General features: G+C 61.8%; 2 protein-coding genes and 1 long non-coding RNA gene across 7 annotated transcripts; 1 reads left to right on the top strand and 2 right to left on the bottom strand.

The window, feature by feature from the left end:
- Positions 1 to 10,555: 10,555 nt before the first annotated feature.
- LOC118967585 (uncharacterized) lies at positions 10,556 to 12,292 on the bottom strand. 2 transcript variants are annotated; one of them, XR_005054763.2, is made up of 3 exons: positions 11,890 to 12,292; positions 11,287 to 11,447; positions 10,556 to 10,900 (listed from the first exon to the last, which is right to left on the bottom strand). It is a non-coding gene; the product is annotated as an uncharacterized lncRNA (long non-coding RNA). The 2 variants fall into 2 exon arrangements; XR_005054764.2 differs by lacking the exon at positions 11,890 to 12,292 and adding an exon at positions 11,535 to 11,883.
- On the top strand, positions 10,748 to 13,848 carry SHISA5 (shisa family member 5). Its single transcript, XM_036994188.2, has 5 exons — positions 10,748 to 10,766; positions 11,405 to 11,515; positions 12,296 to 12,411; positions 12,518 to 12,727; positions 12,804 to 13,848. Exons 2-5 carry the CDS (start codon positions 11,511 to 11,513, stop codon positions 12,881 to 12,883), a joined length of 411 nt encoding a protein of 136 aa, XP_036850083.1. The 5' UTR covers positions 10,748 to 10,766; positions 11,405 to 11,510; the 3' UTR covers positions 12,884 to 13,848.
- A 204-nt stretch (positions 13,849 to 14,052) lies between these two features.
- Positions 14,053 to 15,863, bottom strand: TREX1 (three prime repair exonuclease 1). 4 transcript variants are annotated; one of them, XM_036994187.2, is made up of 2 exons: positions 15,350 to 15,863; positions 14,053 to 15,114 (listed from the first exon to the last, which is right to left on the bottom strand). In XM_036994187.2, the coding sequence occupies exon 2, from the start codon at positions 15,045 to 15,047 to the stop codon at positions 14,121 to 14,123; it is 927 nt and encodes a 308-aa protein (XP_036850082.2). In that variant the 5' UTR covers positions 15,048 to 15,114; positions 15,350 to 15,863; the 3' UTR covers positions 14,053 to 14,120. The 4 variants fall into 4 exon arrangements, with proteins under 4 accessions (XP_036850082.2, XP_017524820.1, XP_017524818.2 ...); XM_017669331.3 differs by having other exon boundaries at positions 14,053 to 14,963; positions 15,350 to 15,861; XM_017669329.3 differs by having other exon boundaries at positions 14,053 to 15,063; positions 15,350 to 15,860.
- Between the last annotated feature and the right edge of the window lie 3 nt (positions 15,864 to 15,866).

Here is a 15,866-nt window from a genome sequence, read left to right as displayed (position 1 = left end):
CCTGTGTCGGCTGTGACGGCCAGTGTGCTTCTGTGGCAATTGTTTTGTTTCTCCTGGAAGGGGTGGTGGTGTGTCTCAGCCACACATCACACTGTATCCAGACTTCTCTGAGATACAGACTCGAAAAAAAAGTCTGCGGTTGTACGTGTGGCCCTCCGTCCCTCTGTGAGGTGTCCTCTCTGGCCGGCGCTGCAGACCCCCACGCTGGGTGTCTTGCAGGTCTGTGTTGGGATCCCTGGTCCAGACCCCTGTCCATGCCGACCTGCTCTGAACGGGGAGCTGTCTTGCCCTGGGGTGAGCCCTGGGGCTGGTGCACGCGGGCTCTGGGCCCGCCTCGGGTTCTGGGCCCTCAGCTCTGAGCAAGAGGCAGAGGCGGGGGATCCAGGCTGCCTGGAAATGTGGAGGCTGCACGAGGCCATGGGTTGGGGTGTTGGCTTGTTCCCTGGGGTTCTGTTTGTCATCTGCCCTGGGGTGGGGAAGATGGTGACAAGGGGCAGGGATGTCCTCTGTGCACACGATGGGGCCGGGCACGGCTGGGTGCCCACCTGCACCTCAGGCAGAGGGTGGCTGTGCTGGGCTCCCTCTGGGTGGCGTGGTTTGCCGACAGCTCTGGCAGCCTTTCCCATCCAGGTCACAGTGGGTGACAGAAACCCCTGGCTCCAGCCCTGGGCCCAGAGGGATGCCAGCCACCGTCTGCCTGGTGAGTGAGGCTGAGGGCCGCCCAGTGGTCCTCACCCTCTTCACACAGAGTTCATAGACGCCTGACCTCCTGGGAGGCGGCATTGAAGGTTTTCAGCAGCGAAGCTACAGAAGAAGGAATAAAGCGTAACACTGTCAGGATTCCCTTTTCAGGCACATTGTCCCACCACGACCTGGGGAGAGCCCTGTATTGTGAGGGCGAAGTCCATTACGGGTTGGGAGAAGACAATGGCCATCAGGTAAGAGTAGAAGATACTTGGATAGAAAGAAATGTTGCAGCAACATGTGAATTATAATGATACACTGTATAGTGCCATCCACAAAAGCATGTTGCTGTGTTAGCTGACATCCCCTGGGGACAGCACTGCTTTGTGGAAGACCAGACCGAGTGCTGGCCACCCCCGGATCTGTGGTTGCTTGGAGGCCAGGGGGCTGGGCAGGAGGTCAGGGCAGCGTCCACAGCACCTGGCTGTTCTGTTGGGTGGTAAGTGCAGTGGCCCGGGTGAGGGGTAGGGAAGGTGACAGATGGCCCAGGATGCCAGGGATGGGGCCTCAGGCACACAAGCTGTGCCCTGGGGTTGGGTGTGCACCACTGCACATAGGCCAGGTGGGGAGCATGCAGAGCCGGAGGTAGGGCTGGCCTCAGGGTGGGCGGGCTGAGTGTGTGTGCCCAGGCCCCGGTGCCCAGCCCCGCCCCATCCCTGGCCGAGTTTTGTGGAGCCACCCTCAGCATGGCCCCCCGCATGGACTTGGGCCCTGCAGTCTTGCTGGGACCCCCACATGTGGCACAGGGAATTGTGTGTGCCTTGGAGGGACCCATTTCCCCAGGCGACTTGGGGTGCCTGTTGCTGGCCTACAGCTGTGGAGAAATGCCCCTGCCCTTGTGCAGCCACACCTGTGGGGTGCGTGGCTGTGGTCTCCAAGCCTGGGTGCTCCTGCCTCCACCCTGGCCCGGGCACAGCTCTGGGCATGCCCTGGAGCCCCCACCGCACTCCCCTGGGAAGGTGTCGCGCGCCCCGTTCTCGCCGGCAAGAACAGCATGCAACAACAGCAGGATTCTTCTGCAGAAAGCTTTATTCTTCAGCTCTTTGTGAAACAAATGAGTTGGGAAGGACCCAGAGGGGAAGGAGAGGCTTGCTTATATAGTTCTCATGCTCTGACCTGGTTGGTGCGGCTCCATATGCCTTATTAGCATAACCATTTGGTGGGTCTCATTGGTCCTTATGCCAAGGCGCAATTAGCATGTAGTTTAGTGGTGTGGGATGATTTGTCATTAGGAAGTTCGGGGCCTTCCGGCTGCCCTGCATGGGGCGCTATTTTCTGAGCGCGGCTGCCAACATCTCCCCCTTTTTTGTCTAACAGAAGCTCAAGGCGGAACTTGCCAGCAGAGGCGGAGACAGAGGCCTGACCTCCATCATACTTCCTGATGCCCCCTTTTTGGAGAGGGGTTCTGGGCATCTACCCCTATGCAGTCAGGCATGCCTCTCAGAGGGGTCCAAGACCTCTTGCAGTGCTTTGCCTCGCATCCTCTGGCTGGCGTTGGGACCGCTTGGTACAAAGGGTTTGGACCCTTTTTCTCAACCCTCTTGCACCATGAGCTTCTTAAAGAAAGCTGTGATTAAGCATTGAGGTACTCGGGCCTGGTGCAGTGCCACATGGGCTCAGGGTGCAAGAGCTACCTCAAGCTAAAGCTGAGCTTCCTTCTTAAGCATATTGAGCCACACTTGGGGAGAGGCGCCAATGTCTATCGCCATTAGGGCTTGAGCAAGGATCACCTTGTCCTTATGTTGATTGCGGAGTCTGCATAACAACCAGAGTAGGAGCATGAGACCTCCAAGCATGAACACGCCCATCCCAGCCATGCCCGCCCACTCCTTGACGTGGGAGAGAGCTCTGAGGAACCAGGAAGAGAGTCCTTCTGCTACGGAGATATCTAGACGGGTGGAGTTGATGTGGATTATTTCTCGCCGCAGTTCTTCTAGTGCTCCATCAAAGTCCTGGGACCAGTTTCCTGAAAGATACTGGGACAGGCCTCGTGACAGATTAGTGAAAGCATTTAATACTTCTGTTAGTGATCCTGGCTTGTTTGTGGCTCTGTAATATGGCTGCGGCTAGGCCCGCGTTGGTGAGTGGCCCTCCTATTTCTCTACAGGCTTTCAACCAAGCGTGTATCCCTTTCTGTTTCCAGGGTGTTATCGCCTGTCTGCATTCCTTGGTACATTGTTCAAATACTAATTGCTCTACCAGGGGCATCGCTTGTTCCTGATCTCCAAATATTCTGCCTGCGGCCTCCATCATACGAGCGACAAAGTCAGAAAATGGCTCGCTCAGCCCCTGAATAATTTTTGTCAAATTGCCTGATACTTCTCCTTTGTTGGTGAGGGCTTTCCATGCCTTGGCAGCGCACGTGTTTATTTGTGCGTATACCTGTAAGGGGAAGGCGGTCTGGTTGGCTACCCACTGTCCTTGGCCCGTCAGCATATCATATGACCACGCAGGCTGTCCTTCGGCCGCGTTTGCGCGTGCCTGGGTCATGCTGATATCATGCCACAATGCCTTCCATTCTATGTATTGCCCCATACTAGAAAGGCATGCCTTAGTTACATATTGCCAGTCTGCGGGTGTCATGGCTGTCTCTGTTAATCTCTCAACTTGTGCTATGGTGTAGTTGGCACTGACTTCATAAGCCCGAACGGATTCTGCTAACTCCTTAACTTGTTTATGGCTCAGGGGCTGGTGAGAGCGTACGCCATTATCCTCAAATACAGGAAACATTTGTCTAATTGCCTGAAGAGTATCTGGGTGGCAAAAGGAGAGTGCGCCACTCACGTAAGGTGGCGGGGCAAAGGGCGTCGGGGGACACCCTGCTTTCATTTTTTCCTTGGTCCGCTTTTCAACTTTGCTGGTTCCCTTACTTCTACACTCTGCGGTTTTATTTTCTTCCCCTTCCTCTGCGGACGTTAATTCCTCCTCAGATTCCCTATTGGAGAGTTGGAGGTCCCTCAACTCTTTCCAGGGGTATTTACTATTTTCTCCGAGGCGATTGTCACTCGCTTCTCGGGGCTCTTTCGCTTTTGCCCTAGGCGGGCTTTCTCCCTCACTCTGAGGTTTCTTTACCTTCGTTTTTGTGGCCTTTTTTCGGCCGCGCGCGCTCTCTGTTTCCCGTTCCGTTTCTGACATGCTCTCTTGGATATCTGTCAATGCTCTCTGACCTTCTTTTATTACCTTTTCACATCTCTCATCTTGCAGACAAGCTCTAATCAGTTTCCAGAGGGGCCTGGTGCCTCCCCTCAGGCTACCCTCCTCCTCCTCTCTATCAAGATCTTTCCCCAGTTTGTCCCAGCTCGGGATTGAGAGGGACCCTGAACAAATGAACCAGGGGGCCACACGGTCTATCTCCTTCACAAAAGATCCTAAGACTTTGCTGGAGACCTTCAAGTTTCGCTCTTTGAGAGCTGTCTGCAGCGCCGTGACTAATGACGGTGCATTCCCCATGGTGCCTCCTTATTTACAGAGAACCATCAACCATCATCCTAAAAAGCAGGGGCCTCTCGGAACTTACCCCTCCGGGCTTTCTTCTGACCTGCAGTTCTGAATCCTCTCCAGATGTCTGAAGGGTCCTCCCTGTGCCGGTGATGTTCTGGTTCCCGGGATTCGGCACCACTTGTCGCGCGCCCCGTTCTCGCCGGCAAGAACAGCATGCCCTGGAGCCCCCATATAGTTCTCATGCGCTCCCCAAGGCTGCATGTAGTTTAGTGGTGTGGGATGATTTGTCATTAGGAAGTTCGGGGCCTTCCGGCTGCCCTGCATGGAAGGCTTCACGTGCCAGACTGCAAAGTGTGGGCAGCGAGGGGCAAATGAGGGGTGTGGAGGAGCCCAGTCCTGAGAGGCCAGGACAGGGGCCCCAGAGGAAGTGGGGTGGCAGGTGCCAGGGCAGAGAGGCCGGAGGTGCACGGAAATTGAGGAAGGATTGCTGAGGAGTGTGGCTGGGTGGGGGCTGCCCCTGAGGAGGGAATCCAAGCTTGCGGGGCAGAAGGCTGGGAGCCCAGGGGGTCCGTGGGTGGCCGCAGAGGCAGACATGGGGAAGGGGCCCTGGACTGTGTCCAGGTTCAGACTGTGGACCTGAGGGGCTGTGTCAGGGTCCCTTGTTCTGCCTGGGGACAGTCATACCTCTGCCCCCACCAAGGTGCCAGTCTCATGCCCTTCCTGGCGGGTGGTGATGGGGGCTTAGGGCAGCCCCAGGCCTTCCTCCCCGACTCACACACCCAGCCTGGGGAACTGCACTGCGACACCCCACCCCGGTGTCCCTGCTGCCCTCACTCTGTCACAGGCCCCTGCCTTCAGGTGAGCAACGCATGCCATGCCAGGTCTGCACACTGGCTCAGGAGCAGGTGGTGTGACGTTCATGTTTTCTGCCTCAATTAAAATGTACCAGTGCGTCAGGAGCAGGGCGGGCGGCAGTTGACACACCCTAGGCAAAAACGGGTCAGTCTGTTCGCGTCCCCCGAGTCCATCCGTGGAACTGCCAGCCCCCGCAGTGAAGTGATCAGATCATGAAGGGGAGCTTCATAAATGGGGTTCCTGCCCTTGTGCCAGGGGCCCCAGAGAGGCCCCGGCGCTTCCACACCGTGAGAACACGGGGCGGTCATTGAGAGCGGATAGCGCCGCAGGGACAGGGCGCTGCGCCCCCTCCGCTCAGCCCCACGGTGAGAGGCAGCCGCTCCCAGGAGCCCGGGCTCGGTCTGGGTCGGCTCGCCCTGGCCAGGGGTGGGCCTGCCGGCGCCGGGGTTGGGTGGCACGGGGACGAAGGTGTCACCCCGCAGGCGGGCGATGGTGGTGTCCTCAGAGGTGGCCCCAGGCCTCCAGAAGGGGACCCGTTTTCCCCGGGGCGCCTGCTGTGTGCGGGGAGCTGCTCCGCGTCCCGACGCCTGAGCGCCCCTTCGCCTGGTGCCCACGTAGCTCAGGGAAGGGAAGGGCTGCGCCCGGGGGCCGCAGAGCACGGCGCTGACCAGACCAGACAGCCCCGCCCCCGCGCCCTCCCGGCCCCGCCCCGCGCCCTCCGGGCCCCGCCCCCACGCCCTCCCGGCCCGGCCCCGCCCCGCTCCGCGCTCTCCCGCAGGGGCCCCGCCCCGCTCCGCGCTCTCCCGCAGGGGCCCCGCAGCAGGTGGGCGAGGCCAGAAGGCTGCAGGTTCCGGCGTGTTGGCTCCGTCCGTGCGGCCGTGTGTCCGCCGCCTATCCAGGGCCTCGCAGGGCCCTGCGCCCTGGAGAGTGGGCCTGCGGGGAGGCAGGCCCGTGGAGCTCCCTGGGTGGGGGCGTGAGTCCCGGGCGGGTGTTGGGCTGTCCCTGGAGGTGCCCTGAGGGCGGGGAGCCAGGGGGCCAGGGAGTGGGGACCGGGGTTCGAGGGGGCCGGTTGGGGGAGGGGTGCGTGTGAGTCTTGGTGGGAGGCTGACCCGGTGGAGAGCCCTGGGGGCGAGAGAAGCCTGCTGGGCACCCACCTGCCCTGAGCCCAGGCCGTACCCAGCGCCCCACCAGCCGCTTCCCGTAACCCCGGGGCAGCGTGTGAACCTCTGGACTGACCTGTCCCCTGCACTGACACTCTTGCCTGGAATGGTGGGTAGGGGCTGTGTCCCCCCTCTGATATTCCAGTGGACTGGGCCTCCCAGAGGCTGGGGAGGACTCCCTGCGTGGCCTTGGCTGGGGTGGCGGCGGCAGGGAGAGCTGACCCTCCTCAGAGGCCCTCTCCCAGCCCGCTCCCTGGCTCCTGTGCCCCCCGGGGCCCGGAGACCACCAGGGCCGGCTGGGCTGGAGACCGCTGTGTGTGCTGCTGAGGAGGGGTGACTCACAGAGCGGCCGGCCGGGCTGGGGGCCTCTCAGCGGTGGGACCTGGAGGGCCCCCTGCCCAGCCTCCGGAAGCGGAAGCTCTCTGGGCGGCAGCTTACCCCAGGAGAGTCTGGAAGCGCTGGGGTGGGAGGTGAGGAGGGCTGAGCGCTGGCCCGGTGAGGCCCGGAGCACGGTCCCCAGCAGACAGCATGCGCCGAGGGCTCTCAGTCCAGCCCCCAGGTGTGTCCCGAGCCCGGTCTGGGGCACGGGCTGTGGCTGTGCGGGGCCGTAAAGCCCCTGCCGGTGGGGGGGTCCCTGGCGCTGACCACGGCAGCCCACGTACCTGCTGTCAGGTGGCAGCTGGCTGTGTTGAGCCTGGTGGTCCCATTCTCTGCCCCACGAAAGGCTTTGCCCAGAGCAGGCTCTCCCTGGAGCTGCCAAGAATAAAGCACCCTCCCAGCTGCGGTTCCTAGTTCTATCTTGTGGAGCTCACTCGGTGCCTCTGTTTTGGGGCCTCACTCTTCCAGGGACCTGAGGGCACACGATAAGGCTGGCCAGCCTGGGGCCCCAGACCATGAAGTGCTGTGCTCGGACTGGTTCCAGGGGACATGGCCACACCTCAGGGGCCATCATCAGACCTGCCCCCAGTCTGCCATAGTCATCTGGGCCTTGCTGGGCTGGTGTTCCTCTTGGGGTCTCTGCAGGCAGCATCTGGGACCATCCCCTTCTACTGGTGGGCAGTAGAGGGAACATTTGGCTGTACCATCTTCCTGGAAGTTTATAGACCTTGTGGTCACCCCAAGCTCTGGGTCAGTTTGCACACTGGTCAGGCAGGTCCCCTCGGCAAAACCTGAATCCAAATGCTCTGTCCCTACTCCTCAGACCCCAACTCTGGCTGAGCCGTGCGATGGGGCTACAGATGGCACTGCTGCCTCGAGCCCTGGCCCCTGGGCATGAGCGCTGCCTTGGCACCTGCTGCAGACCCAGCCCAGGGATAAGTGCCCCGTTTGGGTGTGGTCACTGTGACCGTGGTGATCTGGTCAGGAGACAGCCCCGTGTGGGCCCCGAGGTCCCAGTGCCTGGTGGTGGCCCTGGTTGCCCGCTGAGATTTAAAAATGGCCACCCAGTGCCTGCCCACGGCAGGTGGGGTGTTGTTGCCCAGCACGTGACTGCCGGGATCCACAGCATCTGGGCGAGGGCTGGAGTAAGGCCTGGGAGGGTGAGTAGATGTGAAGTCAGGATGTGGGCAGAGCACAGATAGGGCTGGGAAGTCAGGGTGACCTTCAAGCCCAGTGCCATCTGGACCCTTCTTCGTGGGCTCAGTTTGATCACGAGGTGGCGGGAACCAGGCTGGTCTTCTAGGTGTGTGGCCCAGTCGGACTGACGCTAGGAAAGCTCACTGTGCCGTCAGGAGGAAGGGGGTAGGAGTGCAGTTTGGCACCTTTACTGTGGCCCAGGGGACGGGGCAAGGCTGTTTGGGATGGTGGCCAGAGGTGGCCAGTGAGCAGGATGGCTGGGAAATGGCCTGGCACGCTGGGCGGGAGCTGCGTGGGTTGGCGCGTTCTTGTACGAATCTTTAGGTACTCGTGTGTGCATTTCCTTTAAATACCTGCCTAGCAGTAGGCGTAAGGAGAGATCAGACTTCATTTTTTAATAGGGATATCCAGTTGGCCAGAAGCATTTAGAGAAAACTGTCTTCTTTGTGGCTGCTGTTCTCTTTGATTTTTGCACTTACCTTTACTGATTCCTTTCTTATTTTGGGGGTCTGCTTTATTACCTTTTTCCCATCTTCTCCAGTTTCATACCATCTCACTATTAAAGATAGAAATTTTCCTCCAAGAATTGCTTCAGCTTTTGTTACATGAATTTTGACTGGTAGTGTTTTCATCATCATTCAGTTCTACATATTTCTTAATATCCTCTATGATTTCTTTGTTTGTTCATTCATTTTGGCACTATGTTAGTTTCCCAAGGTGTGAATTTTGTTCAGGCTGGCTTTCTTTTCTCCCTCTCCCTCTTTCCTTCTTTCTTTCTTTCACTTTGTAGCACTGCGGCCTTCCTTTGCTGATCGCTGACTTCATTCCATTGTGGTTGGAGAAGATAATTTGTGTGGTAGCTGTGTTTTCAAAGTTAGTGGGACTGGCCCAGGCCCTTGCAGGGGGTCTGTCCTGGGGAGCATCCCTGTGTGTGCTGAGAGGGACGTGTGGCGTCGGCCCAAGATGCTGGGCATGTGACACCATCCCTCTGAGGCCCACAGGGCCGCCTCTGGGGCCAGATACAGGCTTGGCTGCTGTGCCAGCCCGCAGGTGCCCTTAGGCGGTTTGTGCCTGTGGTGCTGGGTGGGACCCGGGGTGTTCATCACCCGGTTTAACCTTTGCAGTGTGCTCACCAACCTGGAGCCACTGGAGCAGCCAGGCTTGGTGCTGAAGTTCCGCTCCAGCTTGGACAGGGACCCCATGTCAGGGTAATAAACCTGCAGGCTGGGTGCATCTTCCCAGTGAAGGTGACGGGGGCTCAGCCGGGTGCTCAGGTCAGGGTCACACAGAATCACTGGGTGTGGCCCCAGAGAAGCTGTCACTGTGTGACCACCAGGGCCCCTTCATCCTTGCATTGAGAAGTTGTGGCCTCATTGGGGCTAGGGGCTGACCATCATGAGGCCGAGGGCAGGGTCCATATTGACCCAGGTGATTGGGCAAACACTGGTGACCCGAGGGCATAGCGTGGGTGGAGTGACAGCAGCAGGTGCAGGGGGGCACTTGGGAACAGCTGTGGTGACGGGGCGACAGGCAGGCGTGGTGGTAGGAAGTGGTAGTGATACCCTGTGGCTAGGGAGATATTATGGGTGCTGGTGGTGGGTGGGTGGCGGCCATGGCGACAGAGATGGGCGATGGTGACACACGGTGAAGATGCGGGGGCAGTGAGGACACATGGTACGCGAGTCAGGGCTCCTGAGGCGTGGCTGCTGTGTCGGCCTCCTGTGGTCCCCCAAACTCCAGTCCCCTTGGCCAGGCTGTGTGCCCCTGCTCACTGCCTCCACAGACCCCTCCCTCCCTTCCTTCCGGGACCCTGGCCCTCGGCTGACGCTCTGGGTGGCCCCTTGGGTTCCCCAGGCAGAGCAGCAGGTCAGGCCCAGATGAGGCCACACGCCTGTTGCAGCTGGATGCCTGGTGTCCTCAGCCACGGCCCTGCAGCCGTGCTCCCTGCAGGCTCGCAGTGGGCTGGTTCTCCTGCTCCTCCCACCGCTGGTCAGTGGCTGTGCCCCCTTGGTTCGGTCCCTCCCCAGAACTCCTTTGCTGCCCCCTCATGGTTCTTTGGATCCTGTTTTAAGCCCCTGAGTGGTAGAACCTCAGCCCCAGGCAGCTGCTGCTGGGCTGGTCAGGTCTGGCCTGCCCCTTGGCATTGTTGGAAGACATGCCTGGGCTCTAGACCAGCCCTTTTGCCATCCATGTTGGGTCTTCAGCCTCCCAGGGACAACCCAGTGCTGCCCCACCTGGCCTTCTGTGCCTTCTGACCTGGGCGCCTGCTCTCTGGATCTGGGAGGTCACCATGGTGGGCGCCCCCTTCCTTCCACTTAAAGGGATCGTGTCCGCGGGCACATGCAGCCTCCCCTCACCTACTGGGCTTCCTCAGGGCATCCTGCCTTGGTGTCCCACTGGGTGCTGCCATGGGATCCTCTGTTTATTCACTCACCAGATGTTTAGCACCTGCTGTATGCCTGGTGCTGGGGACTCGGGTACATCTGGGTCTCGGTAGATCCCCAGTCTGGAGGCCGGATGTAGTTTTGTCAGATGCTCACACGAAGAGCGTGTTGTTTATGGACTGACATACGGAGAGAGAGATTTGCTCCCCAAACCACTTTCATCTGGAACCTGGTCAGGGAAGGTGTCCCTGGGGACGTGGTGTTTGGACCTGAGGTCTGAAGGGTGAAGGCTGGGGGTGGGCCACGCAGGCAGGAGGAACTGTGTGCCAAGGCCCTGAGGTCAGACCATGTGGCTTTCCTGATGCTGAAGGAGGGCAGTGAACACATGGCCACCAAGAAGTTTTATTTAGACTTTTAATTAAAGGTATAATTTGCCTTACGTTAGTTTTACGATCTGGTGCAACAAACCCTTCATTTTTTCTTCTTCTTTTGTCAATTACAATATACATACAGAAAGGTACGGACAGACACCGTTTAACAAGAAAACCACAAAGCATCTTCCCGTGCGGTCCTGGGAGCCGCCGAGCCACAGTAGGCTTTTGAGCAGGTATCCACGAGTGATAAGATAGGGCCGGATGGCCCGGGCCCCCGAGGCAGGGGCATCTCCCGGTGAGGACGGGCAGCGAGCAGACCACTGCGTGCGCGGGTGCACGGGTGGGGACGAGGCGCCCAAAGGGTGGGCTGGCCGGTGGGCGGGAGGCAGAAGGAAGGCAGGGATGGGGTGGCTGGGGCGGGCCCCCTCAGAGCCCCTGCTAGCTCTCCAGGCCGCAGGGCAGCCTCCCTGCGGGGACAGCCCGGGAGCTCCCCTCCCCGCGGCCGGCGCCCTGCCCTCCCCTCCGCTCCTCACCCCTGCTGCCCTCCAGCCCTCCCCTCCCCTCCCCCCTCCACCCCCGCGGCCGCCCTCCCCTCCCCTCCGCTCCTCACCCCTGCTGCCCTCCGGCCCTCCCTCGCCCTCCCTCCACCCCCGCGGCCGCCCTCCCCTCCCTGCCCCCCCCCGATTCGGGCTGCTCCCCTGTCCCCTCCTGGCCGTCCTGCTCCTCTGAGCCCCTCTGAGCAGCTGGGCCCACCTGGTGTTTGGCCCTGGGCGCCCCTGGGCCGGGCTGTGTCTGGAAGGAGCCCCGCAGGCCTTCCTGGCACTGACGTCAGCGACGGGCGGGCTGAGATTCGCTCTCCTTTTCCTCAAAGGGGAGGAGATTGAAAGATCGAAACTGACGTGGAGTGTCCGCCTCTGTGATGGAAAGAGGGAAGGTCCAGGGGTGCAGGCGGCCCCTGGGCGAAGGTGGAGGCTGACATGGGGTGAGCATGGATGCCTTACTCTGTGTGGGAGACCGGGAGAGAGGGGACCCCGCAGTCCCATCCCGATGAGCATTTCTCCACCCCGGCGGCAGAGGGTCAGGGAGGCACCCCGGGCAGGCCGGGCGCGGGCCCCTCTGGCCGGGCGGGAGCCAGCTAGGCTTGTGCTGGCCAGGCTGAGGGGACAGCCGCAGCCCCCTGGGCGGGTCCCCCCTGCCCACCTCCCATGTTTTAACGTGCTGGGTGCAGCTCCCGAGCATCTGCCTCGCCCTGGAACCGGGCCTGGCCTCAAGCAGGGCCGCGAGGGGCTCTGTGGGCCCTCGGTCTGCCTGCCCTCAGGGCAGCCCCCACATCGCCACCTGGCTCGGCCTGCCCACCTGGCCATGCCTCTCGGGGCGCTAGCTCGGCAGGCCGGCCTCCTCACCATCCTGGCGGCACCACCTCGGCCCCCCTCTGACCCTGGGCGTCTGCCCGGAGCCCCGTGCTTTCCGCCCCGACCACTGGGTGCCTGGCTGTGGCCCAAACTCGATGGCCACCTGCTCATTTGTTGGTGGGGGTGGGTGGGAACCCCAGGAACCCCTCCCCTGCCCCCAGTGAGGAGCCTTGCCCGGACTCGGGCAGCCCTGTGACGAAGCCAAGGCTGAAACAGGTTCCGGCTACACCCAGAAGTTGCTGCATGTCATCCGGTCTCCCCCGGCCCAAGGGCGGCCCTGGGAATGGGTGGCTGGACTGCTGGTCCAGGGTCAGGGCACGGCCCTGGGTCAATGACCGGCTCTCTGGCAGGTTCGGGGCGGCCATAGCCATTGGCCTGACCATCTTCGTGCTGTCTGTGGTCACCATCATCATCTGCTTCACCTGCTCCTGCTGCTGTTTATACAAGACGTGCTGCCAACCGCACCGTAAGTGCACCCACCTGGGCTCCCAGGCGGCGAGGGGTGCTGACGGGGGATGGGCTGAGCAGGGGTGGGAGGCAAGCCAGGGGCTTAACCAGGGTTCTCTTTGCAGCTGTCGTGACCACCACCACGGCCACCACGGTGGTGCACGTCCCTTACCCTCAGCCTGCAGGTGTGCCACCCGGCTACCCTGGGCACACCTACCAGGGCTACCAGCCCATGGCCCCGCCTGGGATGCCGTCAGCCCCTTACCCGATGCCGTATGCACCACCCTACCTGGCCCAGCCCGCGGGCCCCCCGGCCTACCACGGGACCCTGGCTGGTGAGTAGCTGCCACTCTGCCCTTCACTTGGTGGCCCGCCGTGCCCACTGCCACTCGGCATCCTCTCTCTTCCCAGGAGGTGCAGCCTCACCCTACCCTGCTCCCCAGCCTCCTTACGACCCGGCCTGCATGGAGCCCCAGAAGGCAGCGCTCTGAGCCCAGCCCTGCCCTCTGGCATCCACTCGTGAGTGGCCGCTGTGCTTGAGGCTCCCGACCTGGCGCTGTTGTGGGTCCTGTGTACACAGGGCCTCTTGCAGTGCCCACAGGTGGGGCTACACTCTGTTCTCTCCTCCTTCCAAGTCATGCTTCCATGAATTCTCAAGCACAAGTCAAAGGGGGTGGAAGCTCTTTTCCAGACCTCTGCAGGCGGCCCCCTGGGGCTCGTCACATGAGGATAGCAGGCTTTGCGGGCAGGATGCCAGCGTGTCCTGGTTTGGCACAATGGGTAGCCACTGCTTATTCCATGGTGTGTTCCCTGGCTGTGGGGACCCTCCCAGAGACCAGGTCATTAAGTAGGCAGTTGGTGAGGCTGGGCGCCCATGGGGTCCAGTCCCCTGAAGCGCCCGGGGCCTGCGCCCTACCCCCTGGGGCTGGCACCCTCCTGACGTCACAGCTCCACAGACGGAGCCCACCCCACCAATGGTAAGCTGCCTGCCTGGTCTGACCCAGGTGCTGTCTGGGGCCACATCTGCCCACATCTGCTGTGCACCCCACAGGTAGGCAGGGCGGGCTCTGTTCACCGACTCGCCCAGGTCTCCTCCCTGCAGTGTTTTCTTTAAGCCAAATATTTTGCCTGTTTTCTGTTTCAAAATGTGTGACGGTTGCTGTGGGGCTGAAGTGCCCAGAGGGGGAGGGTCTTGCCTTGATGGTCTCTGCCTCCCTGGACACCTGCCTTAGAGGGCAGCCGACCCCTGTGCCCCACCCAGTTTGTCCTGGCAGCAGGGACCCACGACTGCTGGGCTGAAGGTGGAGGGCCCCCCGATGGCTGCTCCGGCCCAGACGTGAGCACCTCAGCATCCTGTCCCCATTAGTGTCCAGTCAAGCCTGTCTAGCTTTGTACCACTCACGTTTTGAACATCCAGGGGCCGCACCCATGTTTATAATAAACCCAGACATCTGGAGCTGCTGTCCCCTTTTCTTCAGAGCCTCAGTTGCTGTGATGAGCATTAGGCCAGTCGCCATTTCCATCTGACACTGGGATTTCCATGTTTCCCTGATTTGCTGGGCTCGGATGCCTGGCCATCCTGCCAGGGAGGGTGAGGGACAGAGCCTGGGCCCTTCTGTGCCCCTCCCCAGGCCCCTGATGTGACAAAGGCACAGGAGTCTCAGGCTGCCAAGGAGGTGGAGGCGAGCGCCCACCAGTCCGGGGCATTTATTATACTTTCCTTCTGGCCTACTGCCCAGGTGTGGCCAGAGACAGCCCATACAGTGTGGCCACTGCCAGGGTCAGGAAGGCCAGCAGGCCCAGTGGGGCCAGCAGTCCCTCCATGCAGGGGGCTCCAGGGCCCTTTGCTGGAGGAAGGGCCTGGGGCCGCCCACCCCCAGCATTGGGCTGGGTGACCCTGGCCAGGGGTGCAGATGGACATGGCTTGGTTCCAGTGAGGGCAGCGGGCTTGACCCCGTACATGGGCTTGATGGAGCTGAAGGGCTTGGCATGAGCGTCCACCCACTGCAGCAGGGCCTGCGGCCTCCACTGACAGATGCTGAGCAGGGCCAGCACGTCGCCCTCAGCCGTATGAGAGTCGGGTGGGGCCTGCCCGTACAGGCGCGCGTAGACCCTGCCTAGGCTGTAGCTCGCTCTGCTGCCACACTGCCCGGGGCCTCCAGCCCGCTCCAGAGCCCTCAGGGCAGCAATGCTGTCCACGCATAAAGCGCCATCCAGAGCACCGGTGAGGCCCAGCAGAGTCAGCTCTGCCTGGAGCAGCGGGAAGTCGTAGCGGTCTCCGTTGTGAGCCACAAGGCACCAGGGCTGGGGCTGGCGCTGCAGGAAGGCCTGGAGCAGGCTGGCCAGGTGGGTGTCGAAGGGCTGGCGTCCGTGTGCTGCCAGCACAGCTGCGCTCAGGCCCGTGAGCTGGCTGGCCGCGGGGCTACAGGTCTTTCCAGGAGCCACACACAGAGAGAGCTTGTCCACCACACGGGGTGGCGGCGGCACTGTGGCAGCTGGCCCCTGAGACATCGAGGGGCTCTCCAGGGCACATCTGTGCACAGCCAGCAGGCAGAGCTCTGTGATCCTGGGCTGCGAGAGGGGCAGGCCAGTGGCCTCCAGGTCCAGGAAGATAAGGGTCTGCACCGGCCCCCGGGGCAGAGACTGTGGGCTCATGGAAGCACCTTCCAGTCTGGGAGGAGCAGGGGGTGGGGAGAGGGCGTGAGTGTCCTGGGGGGAAGGCCTGAGGGAGACCAGAGAGTGGGCTGGAGAGCGTCCCTGACCCTCCCCGCTTAGGCAGGCGCTGGGCCCATTTTTAGGGCAGGAAGCGAGAGGTTAAGGAAGCCCCTTGCTTAGTGGGACCCGCACCTTCAGGTGTCTCTCTGGGGAAGGCCTGGCCCCTCCCCTGGGGCCCACCTAGTCTGGGGGGCACCCGTGGCCGTCCTGCCCCACCCCATCCCTTGGGGGCCCTAACTTACCGGGCAGCAGGCAGCAGTGACCGGGGCACATGTTCTGGCTGGTTCCAGCGGCAGGAAATGAACTCAGGCAGAGCCCGCCCCCGGGCCAGGCCAGCCCTCTCTCCTGCAGCCCCACCCCGCAGCCCAGGAGCCCCCGCGGCCTTCTGGTCCGCAGCCCTGGCCCTCGCCCTGGAAAGGGCTGGAGGCTGAGGCCTTGGGGTCCAGGCTGCCAAGGGGGGCCAGCCCCAGGACTCGCGCCCGCCCGGAGCCCCTCCGTGGTCATCTGTACGGCCCGGGGCCCCAGCCTCCCACCCTCCCTGGTGCAGGCCTGGCCTCAGGGCCGTCTCCTTGCCAATCAGGTTTCTCCCCTGGCCTCGGCCCAAAGCGGTGACTCAGGACAATCCCAGGGGCAGGGAGGGCCCCTTCCCCAGGCATATGTGCTGCCATGAGGGCAGGGTCCCCTCAGCCAGGGACTGGCAGAGCCCTCCTGGCTGTGCCGCTGCGCCACCACCCACAATCAAGAGCAGACTCAAGACAG

Source organism: Manis javanica, chromosome 3 (genome assembly GCF_040802235.1).
Source record: "Manis javanica isolate MJ-LG chromosome 3, MJ_LKY, whole genome shotgun sequence".
Classification (NCBI taxonomy): domain Eukaryota; kingdom Metazoa; phylum Chordata; class Mammalia; order Pholidota; family Manidae; genus Manis; species Manis javanica.
The sequence above is the reverse complement of the archived record's forward strand: the minus strand, read 5'-3'. Positions and strand labels throughout refer to the sequence as shown.